General features: G+C 41.2%; 1 protein-coding gene across 3 annotated transcripts in view; it reads right to left on the bottom strand.

Moving 5' to 3' along the window:
* The window catches only part of PHF8 (PHD finger protein 8), a 97,594-nt gene that overhangs the window by 39,062 nt on the left and 39,887 nt on the right, over positions 1-18,645 (bottom strand). For 2 of the 3 annotated variants that reach the window (XM_059385990.1, XM_059385988.1), the window contains exons 9-18: positions 15,004-15,091; positions 14,533-14,639; positions 12,913-13,004; positions 10,329-10,418; positions 8,192-8,494; positions 7,330-7,433; positions 2,871-3,049; positions 2,482-2,567; positions 1,798-1,931; positions 867-1,180 (exon numbers count right to left, since the gene is read on the bottom strand). In XM_059385990.1, coding sequence (XP_059241973.1) covers positions 867-1,180; positions 1,798-1,931; positions 2,482-2,567; positions 2,871-3,049; positions 7,330-7,433; positions 8,192-8,494; positions 10,329-10,418; positions 12,913-13,004; positions 14,533-14,639; positions 15,004-15,091 — 1,497 coding nt within the window. The remainder of the gene's footprint in view (positions 1-866; positions 1,181-1,797; positions 1,932-2,481; positions 2,568-2,870; positions 3,050-7,329; positions 7,434-8,191; positions 8,495-10,328; positions 10,419-12,912; positions 13,005-14,532; positions 14,640-15,003; positions 15,092-18,645) is intronic. The other variant, XM_059385989.1, reaches the window with a different exon arrangement.

The following is an 18,645-nucleotide window of genomic DNA, read 5'->3' as shown; positions in this document are numbered from 1 at the left end:
TGCTGTGAAGTGTGTAAACCTGGTGATTCACAGACCTGTACCCCTGGAGATAAAAATATATGTTTATAAAAAATAAAAAATTAAAAAAAAACTAATGATGTATTATATGTTGGCTAATTGAATTTAAATTAAAAAATAATATTAAAACCCACATTAAAGTCAGTTGCACTACACAAAAAGGTACATTATGTAATGTAGTACTTAACAAATCTTAGCTTAAAAAAAGGTTATCTCTTAAATGCAATTAGTCTGCCGAAAGATCATTATATACCTTTGCAAGGGATGAACCAAACAACAGAGAAGGAAATGGAAGTGACAGAAATAAAACAGGCAAGAGGGTTTGAAAAAAGAGTTTCCAGTAAAGAAGGTTAGACAATTTTAAAAATGGATGACAGCTGGGGCACCTAGATGGCTCAGTCAGTTAAGCACCTGACTTTTTATTTCAGCGCAGGTCATGATCTCAGGGTCATGAGATCAAGGCCTGTGTTGGGCTCCACACTCAGTGTGGAGTCTGGTTGAGATTCTCTCTCCCTCTACCCCACCCCCCACCACATTCTTTCTTTCTCTCTCTAAAAAATAAATAAATCTTTAAAATAATGGATAGCTAATTATTTTCTGAGGGTCTTCCATACGTGAGACAATGTGCCAGGTGCTCTGTACAAGCACCATCTCTAATTCTTGCATCAACCTGTAGATATTTCCACTTTATAGATTAAGAAAACATAACTCAGAGAAAGCAAGTATCAAGCTTAAGGTAAGGTCTTTGCTCATTATTGTCACAGGCTGTCCTGGACAGGGAGTGGGTTTGAGACTGGGGTGAGGGGGGAGCACTTCTGGCCTGGACCCAAGTGCTTGGCGGCCCTTACTATACTCTGCATCCTTGAAGCATGCTCCCAAGCTGTCCTGTTCATCCAGACTGGCATTCTCTTCCTCCTCCTCGCTCTCGGTTCTCCAGTATGCTGGCCTCTTGATGGGCCGCTTCCCTGGGGTGCGCTGGGAAGCAGGACTGCTGGACACTGTGCCCAGTCCACTGCTGGAGCTCCCACTGCTTCGGTCCTGGCCCCCAGTCCACCAGGCCTGCAGGCTGGAGGTAGCTGGTGAGGATGATGAAGACTGAAGGTTGGCCATGCACAGCATGCCCTGGATGGCCTCCTGAGTGCTGGGAGAGGCAGGGGCCTCGCTGCAAGGGACAGAAGAGAAATGCCTGAGGGAGTTCTCTAGCTGTCGGAGGAAACCAGTCATCAGAATAGTCAGGGAGGAGGGACAATAGCTACGGGAGTTAGGGTGGGAGGAAGGAGGAGAGGACAATTCCAGATAAGAAACCAGAAATTAAACCAACAGATCAAGATAGTACCCCAAAGGCTGTTTTCATGTAAAGGTCAGTCCTTCCTGCCCCAAGTCTTTCCACAGATAGCAAGGAAGGTGGCAAAAAGAGGGGTGCACTTCCTTCCCTGTTCACCCATGCTGAATTCTTCCAGTTAAAAAAAAAAAACCAAAACAGGGCCCAGAAAAGGCTCGGCTTTCCTTCCATGCCTCTTCTAGGCCCTCTTCCAAATCCCAACGTACCCAAAACCAATCCCCTTAAAGTTTATACATCTACTCTCTGTCAGGTCTTAAGTTCCTCAGGACAGATTTCATGTCTACTTTATTCTTTCAGCCCGAATGCCCTTGCTAAGTCTTTGCCCCTTTAAATGGCTCAATAAATATCTGTTGATTGGCTCATCTAACCTTTTAGGTGGGGGTGGGAGGGTGTGCTGTCTGATCACCTGGAAAGGGGAGAGCAAAGCCAGTACTCACGTGAGGGCAGCATAGTCAGGTCCCCCCACCTGCCTGCTGGCCTTAAGCAGATCAAGAATTCCACCAGCACCACTCCCATTCCCAAGCTTGCCTTCGACCCCTTCCACCATATCCTCGTCTGTTGTATAGTCCTCCTGTTGGGGAAAGAGGATATCACTTCAGCTGCTGAGGGCTGGTCTGGTAAGGCCCCAGTACAATGTTGACATTTTTACTCTGGATGCTAGTATCTCCTGAGCACCAAGTACAGATCAAACACTAAGCATTTTAATCATTTTAATCTCCACAGCATCTTTGTGAGGTAGGCATTATTATTCTGTGTGTGTGTGAGGTAGGTATTTTAATTCCCGTTTTACAGGTAAGGAAACTAAGGTTCAGGAAAGTAACTAAGTTGTGTAAGGTCATAACCAGATATTCCAAATCATATACTCTTTCTGCTACATCACAACGCCTTTTATTCTAACCTGCATTAAAGGATTTTTAAAATATTTCAACTCAATTATGGTCTTCCAGTTATATGCTCAAGTGCACTGCCCTTAGCACATAATCATTCACTTAATAAATATTTTAGGAATTGAAGGCATAGGGTATCTTTCCCCAACCCCCCACCCCCACCTAGAATGACAATCTGTCTCCTGCCTCTGTAACCAGAATGGCAGAAGACCAGACAACAGGGCAGGCTCCTACCTCAATGTCAAACTCAACTTCTCCTGGTTCACGAACTCGGTTGGGGTCAGAGCAAGGCTTTGCACGGGGTAACTTTCGGGGAAATTCTAGAAAATAATGAAATACACATATTGTGAAGATAAGATTAACATCTGAGCCAAACACCCAGGGGAAAAAAGTCAGAATATAATTTTCCTAAAAGTAATGACCACAGACACAGGCCACAACTAATTTAGGGAGGTTAGGAATTGGTTTATAAATAAATCTCTAGAGCAAAGAATTCATGGAAGCCTAAAGAGCTGGTAAGTCAGAATGTCAACAAGCTCAGGCCTAAGGCCTTTGGTCTATCAGGAGGACCCAAAACAAATGTGAAATAGGCAGGAAAGGAACAAGAAAGAACAGGTACATACTTGGTCTTATTATCAGGGTTGCCTTCTCCTTTCCCAATCTCTCATCAATCTGCAGTTCGTCATCTGAATCCAAGTCAAATTCATCCTCCATCACCTGTTCTGCCACCAGCCTAGCCTTGTCTGCCTTCTTCGTGAGCTTGGCTCGCCGAGACTTGGATAAGGTTTTTACCCTCTTGGTACTAAAAAGAAAAAGAGCGTAAAGATAGTCACTTTCAATATTATTAAAATGGCAACTCCCCCCAAATTAGTCTATAGATTCAATGCAATCCCTATAAAAATCCAGCTAATTTCTTTTATAGAAATTAATAAGCTGATACTAAAATGTATATAGGCACACAGAGGACTTAATATGGCCAAAAGAATTTTGAAAAAGAACAAAGTTGGAGGATTTATCTGCTAAGTTTCCAAAATTTACTAAAAAGCAACAGTAGTCAAGGGAGTGTGATGCTAGCAAAAGATAGACACATACATCAATGGAACACAGCTATGAGTCTAGAACCAACACTTTAATTTACAGCCATTGATTTCTGCCAAAGATGCTAAGGCAGGGGCACCTGGGTGGCTCAATGGGTTAAGCCTCTGCCTTCGGCTCAGGTCATGATCTCAGGGTCCTGGGATCGAGCCCCACATCGGGATCTCTGCTCAGCAGGGAGCCTGCTTCCCTCTCTCTCTCTGCCTGCCTCTCTGCCTACTTGTGATCTCTGTCTGTCAAATAAATAAATAAAATCTTTTTTAAAAAGATGCTAAGGCAGTTCAGTGGGGAAAGGATGGTCTTTTCAACAAATGGTGCTGAGATAACTGGATATCACATGCAAAGAAATGAATGTGGATTCTTAACTCACATCACACACAAAAATTAACTCAAAATGGATCCTAGATCTAAATGTAAAAAATAAAATTATAAAACTTCTAGAAAAAAAATAAAGGAAAATATCTTTAATGACCTGGAATTTGGTAAAATTCAAAACATTTGTGCTTCAAAAGATACCACTAAGAAAATGAAAAGACAAGCCATAGAAAGACTGGAAGGAAATATTTGCAAATCATTTATTTGGAAAGGATCTGCACCCAGAATAGTTAAGTAATGGTTAGAACCCAATAATAAGACAAACAAGGCAATTTAAAAATGAGCAAAAGATCTGAAAAGACATTTCTCTAAAGATGATATACAAATGGCCAATAATCACACAAAAATATGCTCAATATCACTAGTTACTAGGGAAATGCAAATCCAAACCACAATGAGATACCACTTGATATCCATTTGAATGGCTATAATAAAAAAGACAGACAGTAACAATTGTTAGCCAGTATATTGCTGGTGGGAATGTAAAGTGGAATAGACACTTCGGAATAAATTTTGGTGGTGTCTCGAAGAGTTAAGTATAAAGTTACCATGTGACCCAAAATTTCACTCCTAAGTGAAAAACAGAAACATATCCTTAACAAAAACTTGTACGTGAATGCTCATAGCACCATTATCCACAACAGCCAAAAGCGGAGTCAATCCAAATAACTGTCCACTAGTTAATGTATAAACAAAATGGTATATCCATACAATGGTGTACTATTCAAAAATAAAAAGGAATCAATTAACGATAAACACTACACCATGAATGAACCTCAAAAACATTATGCTAAGTGCAAGAAGCCAGACATAGAAGACCACATGTTATGTTATTCCATTTATATGGTATGTCTAGAAAAGGCCAGTCTAGGGAGACAGAAAGTAGATTAGTGGTTGCTTGGGCCTGGGGAAGAGAACCAAAGGTGTAAGTGAGTATGAGTGATCTTCTTGTGGTGATAGGAATGTTCTAAAATTGGACTGTGGTGATAGCTGCACGTTCTTTAAATTTACTAAAAGTCATTTAATTGTATACTTAAAGCAGGTTAAATGTATGGTATGTAAAGTATACCTCAAAAAAGCTGTTAAAAATATATAAAGGATATGGGAAAAACTAAGAAATGGGCTTATGTAATCCCATTAGATATGGTAAGCAGTATTAACCAGTACAAACTGATGAAATAAACCTTATAGTTAAAAAAGAAACAAGCTTTTGGCAAATCAGTCTTCCTGATACATACATTCAGCAAGCAGTCATCTGGTAAACCGGCTTTCAGTAAACTGGCTGACATTAAACTGACCTGTTTTCTATCTCACAGGGTTTTAGGAGGATTAAATGAGCTAATGCAGAAACCAACACATGGCAAACGCCCAACAGTAGCTAACCTTATAATTAAGTTCGCTAGGCCTCAGTTTCCACATTAATAAAATGGGGATAACAACATTTACCTTTCAGGGCTGTTGTGAGGACTAAAGAAAATAATGTACTAAACAGCTAAGATAAAGTCTGATGCAGAGCAGGAGCTCAATAAATGGTAGCTATTTATACCCTGATCTTTTATTAACTTTTAAATATGAAAAATGTCAAACATACAAAAATATAAAAGTATAACTAACTCTCATGTACCTTCCACCCAGCTAAGTTCCAGCAATTATCAACATACAGCCAATCTTGTTTCATCTACACTTCAGTCCTTGTGAAACACTAGATGATTTTGGAGAAAAGCCCAGATATAATGTCATATTGTCTGTAAATATTTCTATATCTTGTCTCTCTAGGTTCACTTAACTACAGTCTCTGGCAGCTGCAGGAGTTAACAGAAGCGGCATAAAGACTTGTGGGAAAGGGGAAAATGTCTCATGTCCTCAACAGCCGTTACAGGCTGGACCCTTAGGACTCTGAATTTTCTCCTCCCCAGGAGACCAACGATGGCCCAAGGCAATGCTCAACAGTTGCTCTACGATTGTTTAGTAACTAGGTCCCAAACCCCAAGAACAGCCGTGCTGCTTTCAGAATCTGCCCTACTCTCACACTCCCTTTTTCCTTATCTCCCAGCCAGGTGGACCTACTGCACTTGCCCTTGGGATACGAAGACCTTTTCCCACAAAAAGGTTACGAAGTTATTCTTGGCACTTGTGTTCCTATACTATTGGTACTCTGCTTGACTCTGGACCGCTCCTGTCTGGTGCTCTGAGTGTCCAGATGATCACTCTCAGTCTTCCTCTGCCTCCCTACATGTTCCAGGGTTTCGGATGATCCACTTAGCTTCTGGCTATACCTATACCATCTTCACCACCACTACCAGCATCTCCTTTCATCTTCAACATTTTAGTGAAAGAGCTACCACCAATTAAGCATTTACTATGTGCCAGGCCCTGTGAGAAGCACCCTACATACATTATCTCATTTAGTCCTCCAACAACTCTAGGGTAAAAGCTTTATCTATAGAAGAGATATAATGAGGACACTGAGGTGCAGGGTTAATTAATCTGCCAAGGTCACACAATGAATTCGTGTCAGAGCTGGGACCCAAACTCAGGACTGTCTGCTTCGAAGCCTGTGCTTTTTGTGGTGAATGCTTAGATTTTATTCTTTAAGAAAATGTTCTGTTAGAAATTATTTTAAGAAAAGCAATACATGCTTATTGTACAAAATTCAAATACTACTGAAGTGAAAATTTCCTCTCCTGGCTCCCTTATCCTACTTTCCAGAGATAGCTACTCTTACAAGTTTGGTGTGACAAGTATAAAATATATAACAAATATACTTATTTGCATAAATATGCATGATTATCCCTAGAAGAAAAATCACTGACACTAGTTGTCCATGGGGAAGGGAACTGGGGAACAGAGAGGGGTGGGAACAAAATTTTTCACTCTGCACTGTTGCATACTTTTTAAATTTTAAACTGCATATATTAAATTTTAAACCTCTTCGAAAAAGTTTTATTAAAAATAAAGAATCTATGCCACTTTTCTACACAAGCATACATACGTACATGCACACACACCTTTTTTAAAAATTAAAATACAACTATTACTATGTATTATTTTGTGACCTGATTTTTTCACTTAAGAATATATCTTGGACACCTTTCCATGCCAACAGATTTTAAACTCATTTTCTCTAACAGCTACAGGGTATTCTATTCATTTAACCAACTCTTATTGACAAACACATTTCTAATTACTTACTATTACAAACAGCGATGCTATGAACACTGTACATTTCTCATAACACACCTTTGCAAATATTTCTGCAAAATTCCTAAAAATCTAATAGCAAAAGTTATATAAAAAACTAATGCTCTTAATCAGCATGCTATATTCCCCTCTTATTTCTGCCAGTGGTTCTGACCCACTGACTTTCTGAAATTTCTAAAACTCATATAAAATTTTTCTCAGACTGCCAATTAGATTCCAGGCCTCTCCCCCAATGCTACCATGGTTCTCTGAACTAAGCAATGAAACCTGATAAAATACCTGGGTATTTCCCCAAGTACAGTCCTTCCCCCACCCATTTCCAAGACCCAGGTCTCAACTCCATGACCTGTTCCAGTGACATGTTGCCACTGACAGTCCCAGTTATCTCTGTGTTCCTTCTTCCCACCTCACCTGCCATTAGACATCAACAGGGCCAGCGGGCCCTCATTCCCATCAAGGTCCAAGTCTGGCGAGTCACCATCGGAGTCATTCAGGCAGGTACCAGTGATGTTGAACTGCAGAAGGAGGAGGCTCAGTTGTCACCTGTCTGGGACTTGCAAGTGAATCCTGATGACCAGTTCCTTCCGGTTTCACTGGCTGAGTTCACTGTTAAAACCACTGAACCAAGGCTTCCTGCTACACTGTCCCCCAGCCCCACCCCAAATGATCACAAATGATCACAGGTTGAGAATGTATGGCTACCTCAGGGGAAACCTATCAATCTTGTAAACGTGTTCCCTTTTGAAGAGGGAGAGCATCTTCACGTGCCCATGGAGAGCACCACAATCTTGAAGCAAGGTGGAGCCCTGGAGAAGGGCTTTACTTAAGGACCTGTTCAAGACTCCAACCTGACACTCATATACCATGTTCTTAAATGTCATTCCCATCTAGCACTACAAGATTCAGCTGAAGTGTCATGTCTTCTGAGAAGAACTGCTGACCATCACTTCTACCCAGATAAACTCATCCCCCCTCTATGTCTGAGGGTCCCCCACACACCCTTGATTATGGCATCCTCCATACTTCATTGCACTCATTTGTTTTTATGCCTGTCTTTCTCACTAGCCTGCCAGTCTCTTGAGGGTAACATTCACAGCACCTATCACAGTGCCCAGCACAGACAAGGTCTCAATAAATGCCTGTTAAATGAGTGGTACTGGTAGCCAAACACCAGGGGCCCTAAGGGAGGTGGGAAGACAGGACAATCCTTTTGATCCCCTGATCTTCCAAGGGACCCAAAAGGGCTGGGCTGAACCCATGGGCCAGCACCCACCTTTGCTTTCTGGGAAGAGCCTGTCTTCAGTGCCTGATGATTGTATGGGTCCATGAGATTATAGCTCAATTGGCCAGCAGGCCCCAAGGCTGAGCTCTCCTTGCCCTTTCGCTCTGCCTTCTTGAAGAGTTCCTTGGGCTTCAGGCCTTTCTTCTTTGAACCACTTTTGGAGGGCAGTGACAGCCTGGACATGGATACTGAAGTGGAATGGACTGGCCTGGTTAAGGGAATGGAGCCAGCTGGGAAGATCCTCTGCAGCCCAAAGATATTGCTCGTCTTCCCAACGTTCTGTTGGAAGATATCCTACAAGAGTATTAGTACACGACGGGGTTAGCGCTTACTCCAGGGTTCTCTCTATGCTAAGAGCAGAGGTCTGTTCATGGCACTGGCAGTACTGCCATGGAAGTGTCTTACAGATGCTCCGCATCTAGATGCACAGCCTAGATTTTCTACAATGAGTTGGTCATCAGGAATTTACTGGGTGGCATTTCTTTACCCAGCCACTGACAAGTAAGGAGAAGACGAGCAGAAAAAAAGCCCAGCACTACTGTCAAAATTGGAGAAAAGACTCCAAATGCAGCTGGCATGAGAGAGAAAATACTTGAGTACTAAACTGTGTGGTCCCAACCCTAAGGACTGCAGGATTTGAGACAGGGTCTGGTCCGAAGTCTGTTGTCACTAGCTAGCTCTGTGACCTCAGGTAAGTGATCTGACTACTGTTTGTTCGACTATAAAATTGAAGGAAAAGACTGTAAAGGTGGTTGTCAGAGGTGCTCTGTGGCTCCTCTGAACTTCTTGGGAGGAGGCCTGAAGACTGGAGGTAGGTGGAAGGCAAACAAGAGGAACATGTGGAAGTCGAAGCCTCTTGCCTTCCACCTTATTGACAGCAGCTATCCTTTGATTGGTTGTATACTGACCTTCCAAGTAAGATTTCATTTGACGAAAAAAAAAAAGGTTCCATCACTTTAAAACACTTGAAAGCCAGTGGACCAGACATAATCCATCTCTCTAAGTCCTTTTCCAATGAACCCAGAGTTTTGTATATACAAAACTGGTTTCAGCGGAAAGAGCCAGAGAAAAGGTAGGCCTTGTAACTAAACCCTGAAGGATTCTGACAGATGGGAATGGAGGAAAGGGAGGTAGGAGGTGGACAATGTAAGCTATGGTGTAGGCAGTGAAACATGCTGCAGGCGGTGCGGCTAGAAGCCCAAACTCCCAGTAACTCACTCTGACCACCCTTTAGCACAGACGTAGTGCCTATATCCTGAGTGCTAAATGGAAATTGACAGCTCCTGAGCTAAATGAGAGTTTAAGCTTCCTTAAGTCCAATTCTCCTCTGGTGCCTCTGCTACTTCACCAGCCCACACCAAGTTCTCTCTTTGCTGCAAAGTCTATTAAAAACAATGGCTCGCATTTATTGAGTACTTACTCTGCCAGGCACTGTGCGAGGGGCTCTACATACATTAGCTCTCGAGCCTAACAGAACTCTGAAAAGGTGGTGTTATTCCCCCTTTACAGACAAAGGTACTAAGGCTCTGAAAGGCTTGCAAGTGATGGAGCAGGAACTGGAATCCAAGTTTCTCTGAGTCTCTTACCATCTACACTTACTGCCTTGTGGTATAAGCCACCTGTTGAAAGACGGCTTTGTAATCATGTTTAATCTGGGAGAACTGTCATTTTGGAGAATGCAGAGACTGAGTCAAAATATTAAATATGACCTCCACCACCCACCACTACCATGACCCACCATCAGAACTTACTGAACACTTATTATGTGCCAAGTACCATTCTTAATGCTCAGCCTGTATTACCTTATTTAACCCTTTTAACAATCCCTGAGTAGGTATAATTATCCCCACTTTAGAAATAAGGAAACTGAGGTTCAGACAGTGGACTTTGCCCAGGGTCCTCTAAAAGATTTTGAGTTCTTTGTGGACAATGAATTATTTATGTATTATAAGCACCTAGCCTAATGCAAAGCACACTCGAGGCACATAATAATTATTTAAATTAATGGAGTCCTTGATGGGGTTTTCCCAACCCTTCCCCTGGACTCTCAAGCCAACTGAAGAAGCCTGACCTGCCACTTGAGCCTTGAGCCCTTCCCAAACGCCTCCCCTGCTCCCCTGCTTCTTACTTCCACCAGGCGGATCTCCCTAGCCAGATCTTTAATGAGCTGTACAGTCCGCACTGTCTCCGGAATCTCATCCTCGTGGTCTGGCAGAGCCTGTCAAACAAAAGGCATGAAGAATAGACCCACACATAAATAGACAACTGATTTTTGACAAAAGTACTAAGGTTATTCAACGGAGAAAGGGTAATCTCTTTAACAACTCATATTGGACCAAATGGATACCCATATGTAAAAAAAGAAGCTCAATCCATATCTTGCACCACACACACACACTCAAAATGGATCAAAAGCCGAAAGGTAAACTCTAAAACTATAATCCCTTTAGAAGAAAACAGAGGAGAAAATCTTTGGAACCTTGGGTTAGACACCAAGATTTCTAAGGACACAAAAAGCATGAGCCTTAAAAGAAAAATAAGTTGAGCTTAATAAAAAACAAACACTTCTCTTTGAAAAACACTGTTAAGACAAACCAGAGACTGTGAAGGAATATTTGCAAAACCTGTCTTAGATAAAGGACAGTGTCAAGGTGTGTGAGTAACTCAGTGGTGGGCTTGGGCCATACCCCTCAAAAAGTCAAGAACCTGGAGGAGACCCCTGGGGACAACCTGGCCTCTCCACTTATAAGGACAGAGCTCAGGTCTGAGAAGCTACAGGTCCAGTGCTAGCTCCACAGCAACCCCAGCTGAGACCTCTTGGGTGTCTCACTTTAAATTTATTTGCAATCTTTTTGAGTCCTCAAAATTTACATCTTTATATAGACAGAGCTCTCAGGCTTTTCCCTTGTGATTTCTTCCACCAGTTTTCACTTCACTTCTGCATGCAGAGGACTGACAAAACTTCTTCAGCATTACCTTATTTACCATGGTTTTGATTCTTTTTTCCTTTAATTCTTTTAAGCCATCTGGAATCTATTTTGGTGGCTGGACAGGGGTGGGGTCTGAGAACCCATGTGATCCAGCTGGATAAATTTAATAGCTCCCTCCTCCTGGCCCAGAGGCTCTGGAAAGGTGAGGGAGCAAGTACCCCCCATAGAAATCATCTTCATTTCACAAAAGACTACTTCCATGAGATGAGAATGGGCTCCTCAGATCTGTGTTCTACTCTTCTCCAGCTCCCTCTGGCCAAGCTATTTGGGGCCATCCTGGCTCACGGCATGAGTAATCAGGACTCACTCCCCTCCCTTTTGTTGTTCCTGGAGCAGAGTCACTCTAAAGTTCACTTCACTGAACTTTCATTGAACATTTTTAGAAATGAAACCTAAGGTAGCCACACCTGAGGGATATAGAGAAACGGAAGACTAGGCTAAGGCCCAGGTGTAGGTATGTTCAGGGAGAAAAGAAGGCCCAAAACATGAAGTCCAAGGATATCTCAGGGAAGGTCGGCAACAGGAATGGGGAGATTGTGCAAGTTAAGCCTACAATGGCTGAAAGGTCTCCTTAAGCCACTGTATGCAAGGGGATAATCTGTAAAGAATATCAAAAGCATAAGGAAATATATTGATATTTCTTCTTTTACTTTGTTGTATTTCTTAAAATTTTTTTAAAGTCAACATTTTGAGTAGGTAATCCATTTACATAGCTCAAAAATTGAACAATATAAAAAGATACACATTGAAAAGCCTCAAAATATATTTGTCCCTGCCATAAGTGTCATTACCCCATACCCACAGGTAACCACCTTTATTACTGTCTTCTGCATCCCTCCAGATTGCGTCTGCAGGCAAATACAAGCACATAAAAAATACTATTCTTGTTTCTCCCCCCACCTTTTAACACATAAGGTGGCACATCACACACATGGTTGTACACGTTTACTTGACAAATTCTAGAGATCTTTCCAAGTCAGTACAGAGAAAACTTCCTTAATCTCTTTTATAGCTGTTTCATATTCAATTGGATAGATGGATATTGGTGTTATTTCTAAAAAGCCATTTTGGCAGTATGCGTCAAGAGCCTTACATTTTTTTCATATACTTTGAGCCAGTAATTGCTCTTCTAGGAATCTATCCTGAAGAAACAATCAAAAGATGAGGGACAAAGGTTGGTGCAAGCACACAGTCACTGCATGATTTGCTGTAACTACTCCCCCCAAATAAATAAAGCAACAATAAACAAGTGGTGAGGTAATAAGGACGGTACATCCTTGCAAAAGAATATCATTTAACTACTAAATGTTTGTGGAGAACTTTGAGGACACAGGATAATGAACATAAGCCAACAAACTCAGATATAAAACTGAAAGTACAGAGTGATAGCAATCATGTTTTTTAAATGCATATAAAAAAGACCAGAAGAAAATATAACCAAATGTTAATGTTAATTCCAAGTGTTAAAATTATAGGTGATGTTTTTCCCTCCTTATACTCTTCTTCATTTTTTCTAATTCTCTAGAATAAGCATGTGTTACTTTTTAAAATCAGAAAGAAAGGTTTTAAAAATGTTATCCGGGAGTCCTAGTTCAGTCCTCCATTCTAACCCCAGGAGCCCACAGGCCTCCCTGGTCTCTTCCACCTCCCTGAAGCATCTACCCAAAGCAAGCCTCTACTGAGGGCAGAACTCTAGAGGAAGTAGAGAAAAAGTGTATTTACTTCTTTCCTTGTCCAGGCTCTAAAGGCCAAGTTCAGAGCTTTGCCACCATGGACCAGATAGGATGCTGGGTGCCTCCTATTCTCTCGCAAACCTAAAAGGGGAAAAAGGAAGGCAGAAGGTCAATGAAGCCATGCAGGGAAGTGAAGGACTTGTTACTTTTTCTCAGGCAACCAGATAAAGTACGCAACGTTCTAAGCACAACTCCAGATCTCAGTTCTTATAACAGTGTTCCTTTAATAAGTACCTACTATATGCCAGGCATTTAATATCTACTATCTCAGTGAATCCTTATACCCATCCTCTAAGCCAAGTATCATTATCCTCACTTTACAGTTCAGGAAACTGAGGCTCAGAGAGGCAAAGAGACTTAACCAAGGGGACATACCCAGTAAAAGCCAGAGCGAAGACCATGAATCTGAGGCCTGAATCTGAATCCTTCTACCACATTGGAAGTGCTCTGCCTCTTGAGTTTCAAAATGCAACCACACTCAGGAAGACCTTGATTGCAACCTATACAGAGCTGAAGGGCCATTAACAAATGCTCTTATTCTCAGTTACTCCAGGAGGAGGTTATGATAAATAGCTGGATTTCGGCTCAATACAGAATCTTCTACTGAACTGAGCTGTTCTGAACAGGTAATAACTGGTTAGTCATCTAGCCTATGATTGAACACTTAAGTGACAGCCTGTCTAGGTAGCAGAATAAGGGCATGAAGTAGTGGATAGGAGACTGTACTCATTGGCCACTGAGATCTTTTTTTAGATTTAATTTAACTTATTCATTTATTTGAGAGAGAGAATGTGTGTGCATGCGAGCAGGGAGAGGAACAGAGCAGGGAGGAAGGGGAAAGAATCTCAAGCAGACTCCACACTGAGCACAGAGCCGAACACAGGACTTGATCTCATGGCCCTGAGGTCACAACCTGAGCTGAAAACAAGAGTCAGATGCTTAACCCGACCGAGCCACCCATGCACCCCTGCCTCTGAGGTTCTTGGTAACTCTAAAATACTGATTCCTCGTGCCCAAGTTACCTTCAAGAATCTCAGGTCTGAGCAAGGGAGCTGCTCTAATTCAAAACAGACCAGAAAATCCCAGCAGTTTTGCTTCTATCTGGGCTGATACCTGGGAACCGACATAATGATGCCAGGCTGGTGAGGACTGGGCCTTGTCCCCATTCCATAGGAAGCACTTTCAGGAAACTCTGAGATTGTCCAGATTGAGTTTTACTTTAATTATCAGGAACTAGGGATAATTTCATTATAATGCAATTTTCTTAGCACCTTTGCTAAATAAAGTTAAAATCCATTTTCTACCTTACATTATACTTAGTAAAAGAGCCAATCTTAAAAGTTCACACACTATAGGATTCCATTTTTATAGCACTCTTGAAATGACAAAATCACGGAGATAGAAAACAGATCAGTCGTTTCCAGAAGTTATGGATAGTGCAAGGGGAAAGAATGGGTGAGACGATAAAGGGGTAGCACTAGAGGGTCTCTGTGGTGATGGAACAGTACTGTATCTTCTTTGAGGTGATGGTTACATGCATGTATACACACGTGCATGTGCATGCTCAGGGAAGCAGGCTAAAAGGGGCAGCTAGCAAAGGGATCCATACCTCGAAAGATGTCCAGGATGTGCTTTCCCACATACCAACAGATGGTCTCAAAGTTAGGAAACTTGAAGAGGTCTGCTGTGCTCAGCCGTTTCTCAATCTCATAGGCTCTAGAAGAAGTAGGCACAACAACAATGATGATAACAAGGATCCTGTTTACTGAGCACCTAATAGATATGGGGTTATGAATGCTTTGTACCCACTACCTCTAATCCTCACAACTACCCTGTAAAATCCAACTTTGTGGGTTAGGGAACTGGAGCACAAAGATTATGTGACTTGCCCAAAGTCACATAAACAACTAAGTGAGGAAGGATTATTCATCCCCACACTGATCATTATAAGGAATCAGGATCTACTCCTTTCTGATCATCTTGCCTCCTCCAATGCTGCACTTCTCACTATAAAGGAGAACCCAAGGACTCTAGCAGATGGGAATGGCCAACTTGGGATCACCACAGCTTCAGCACTCACTTGAGCTGCATTTCGATGTTAAGGCTGTGTAAGAAGTTCCCTCCAAATGCAAGGCAGTCCACTGGGGTCAGCACAGCATGGATCCATCCTGCAGTATAACATGGCAAAATCAAAGCTGGCAGAGGGCCTTACTTCCTCTGAACATCACTGCCCCAACTCAGCTCAAACACAACTTCTCAGAACACCCAACCTGGCAGTGACTCAGAAAGTTTTAGTTCCTCTACTCTCCCAATATCCATTCTGCCACCATTATAACCCTGAACTGGACCAATTTATGGGGTTATTAAACTCCTTCTACTTCCCTCCTCTCGACTTCAAATCTCTCTGCTGTTTTGCCCATCTGCTCTCTCATCTCTTAGAAGGGCATTACCTCCTTGCCAAGTCTCCCCCTTCTAACTTTACTCTAGGTAAAACAAAGAGCTTTTGTGTTGAACAAACCTGAGTTCAAAGTCTGCCATTTTCTAGCTAAACATCTACTTCAAAGGTTGGTTGTGAAGTATGCACCTGTTGGAACTCAATTATTTTCCTTGCCCTTGACTCTACACTACCTTCTGAGACCTTCTAATTTTTCTTCTTAAACCTCTTTCATATTCATCTCCCTTTCCCCATCCATCCATTCTACCAATGCCTTGGTTCAAATCCCTCATTACCTGTCACCTAGGCTATTTGCAAGAGCCTCCAAACTGGCTCCTCTATACCAGCAGTTCCCAAGGTATGGTTCAGGGAATCCTGAGACTCCTTGAGAGCACATGTAAGGTCAAAACTATGCTTGTGATGATACTAAGAAGCTATTTGTCTTTTTCACCCTCATTCTCTCACGGGTGTACAGTGTATTTTTCCAAAGGGTAAATGACATGATAACACAACATGCAGAAGCAGACTTGAGAATCCAGTTATTTTCTATTAATCCAGACATTAAAAAGGTTTGCAAAAATGTAACTGTCACTCTTCTCCCTACATTTCTTGATTTGAAAAGTTATTTTTCACAAAAATTATTATTCATGCTAACATGTAATGAGTTTATTACTTCTCAAATGAGTTAAACAAATATTTTAAAATTTTCTCAGTTTTAATTTATAATGTAAATATTGATGAATATAAACCACATAAATAAAAGCCTTGGGGTCCTCAATAATATTAAAAAGTATAAAGGGGTCCTGAGTCCAAAGTGCTTACAAACCACTTCTCTATACCAATCTCAATCTCTGAAGTCTATCCTCCACATCTTGACTCTAAAATACAAATCTGCCCATGTCATCCCTGCTCAAAATACTTCAATAAAATGTACATCCACAGGAGAATGGATAAATTGCCATATACTCATACAATAGAATATTGGAAAGTAAGTAAAATGAGTGAACATGTACCAAAATGAATCTCACAATCACAGTGTTCAGAGAAAAAAACAAGTTGGGAAGAATTACCTAATATGATTCCATTTATATAACATTCAAAAACAGTAAAACAATACTAACTATTGACTTGATGAGCCATGACCTGTATAATAAAGGAATAGAAATGCATGAGGATAATAATTGCCAACTTCAGAACAATGTCTAGCTCAGAGAGGGAAAAATAGGGATGAAATTGAGGAGAGGTATATGAGAGGCTTCAAATATATTTGTAATATTTTATCTTTTTAGTTGGACTATAAACACATAAATGTTTATTACATTATTCTTTATATCTTTTGCTACATAAACAAATAAAACTTCAATGGTTCTCCAGTCACCTCTGGGGTAAGTATAATCTGCCTATCTTTTCAGCTTCACTTCCTCCTTGACCTCTAGGCTCCTGTATGCATGAACTACTTCACACAGCCTTGCTTTGCTTATGCCTTTCTCTATGTCTGAGAGGACTCTTCTGCCTTTCTTTCCTTGGTCAGTCCATACTTACCTGTGAGGTGTCACTCCTCTGAGAAGATTTTCACAAACTTCCAGCTAGACTAAATGCTCTTCTCCATACTCCCACAGCTTGTGGTAAATGCCTCTATTATGGCTATTAGAACATGATACTGAAATGGCCTACTGACCTTTTGTCTCTAGCACCTAACCCCATGTGGGTATACTCAGTAGACATGCAATACTTGTGGAACTAAGTAGAGTTTACCCAGTTCATGGAACTTCATACCAGTAAGTGAATTAATCCAACTCAAATCTCTGGTAGGCAAATTCAATTCATCAAACAGTTATTAAATGCCCAGTGTAGAAAAGGTATTATGTGATACCCTATTAGGCAAAGGATTAAAAGATTAATAAATGAATTAATAAATGCCTGGGCACAGAAAAGAGAAAAGTGGTTGGGTATGGGGGAAGGTAACATGCCTCAGTACATATTAAACATTGTATATAAAATCAATGTAATGAAATCAACATGATAACTGATATATGAACAGATAAATAGCTCTGTGCAACAGAAAAGAAAATCCAGCATTATACAGTATCGTATCACACAAAGATGTGAGATCTATATGGCAGCCTTATTTTATTTTCTTAAAGATTTTATTTATTTGAGAGAGAATGAGCAAGCGTACTAGTGGAGGGAGGGAGAGGGAGAAGGACAAACAGATTCCCCATTGAGCAGGGAGCCCGACCTAGAGCTCGATCGCCGGACCCTGGGATCATGACCTGAGCCGAAGGCAGTTACTTAACCAACTAAGACACCCAGGCACCCCATCTGACAATTTCAAAGGAGCTATCATAAGAATGCTTCAGTAAACAATTATAAACATGTTTGCAACAAAAAAAAAGAAAAGAAAAAGAGAAGATATAAATAAGAAACAAATGGAAGTTTTAGAACTGGAAAGTACTGTATCTGAAAAAAATAATGAAAGAGATGGACTCAACAGAAGAATAGAAGAATAAAGACAATGGAGAAAAGAATCAGAAAACTTTAAGACAGAATAGAAAGTACTCCACATAAACAAAAGAGAGAAAACAAAAAAAATAAATTCAGGGACCTGTGGGACAACAAAAAAATATATATAGCATTCAGAGACCCAAAAGAAAAGAAGTTAGAGTATGGGACTGAAAAAGCATTCAAAAATAACAGCTAAAAGTTTCTTCACTAATATGACAAAAAATATAAACCTACACATTCAGGAAGCTCAATGAACACATTTATTGTAAACCCAAAGGAGTACACGCAAAGACACATTATAGTCAAACTGCGAGAAACTAAAGAAAAAAAGAAATAACAAATAGCAAGAAATGACACATATAAGGGAAAAAACAATTTGAATGACAGCCAAAATCTCATCAGAAACCATGGAGATGTTGGAGTCAAGATGGCGGAGAAGTAGCAGGCTGAGACTACTTCACCTAGCAGGAGATCAGCTAGATAGCTTATCTAAAGATTGCAAACACCTGCAAATCCATCGGCAGATCAAACAGAAGAAGAACAGCAATTCTGGAAACAGAAAAACAACCACTTTCTGAAAGGTAGGAATGGCGGAGAAGTGAATCCAAAGCAACGGGAAGATAGACCCCGGGGGGAAGGGCCAGCTCATGGCAAACAGCGGAGCAACTGAGCACAAAATATGGACTTTTAAAAGTCTGTTCCCCTGAGGGACATCGCTCCAGAGGCTACCAGGGAGGAAGCCCACGCGGGGTCAGCGTGGCCTCAGATCCCGCAGGGTCACAG

The sequence above is a fragment of the Mustela nigripes genome, chromosome X (assembly GCF_022355385.1).
Source record: "Mustela nigripes isolate SB6536 chromosome X, MUSNIG.SB6536, whole genome shotgun sequence".
Lineage (NCBI taxonomy): Eukaryota > Metazoa > Chordata > Mammalia > Carnivora > Mustelidae > Mustela > Mustela nigripes.
This window is presented reverse-complemented; position numbering and strand designations above follow the sequence as displayed.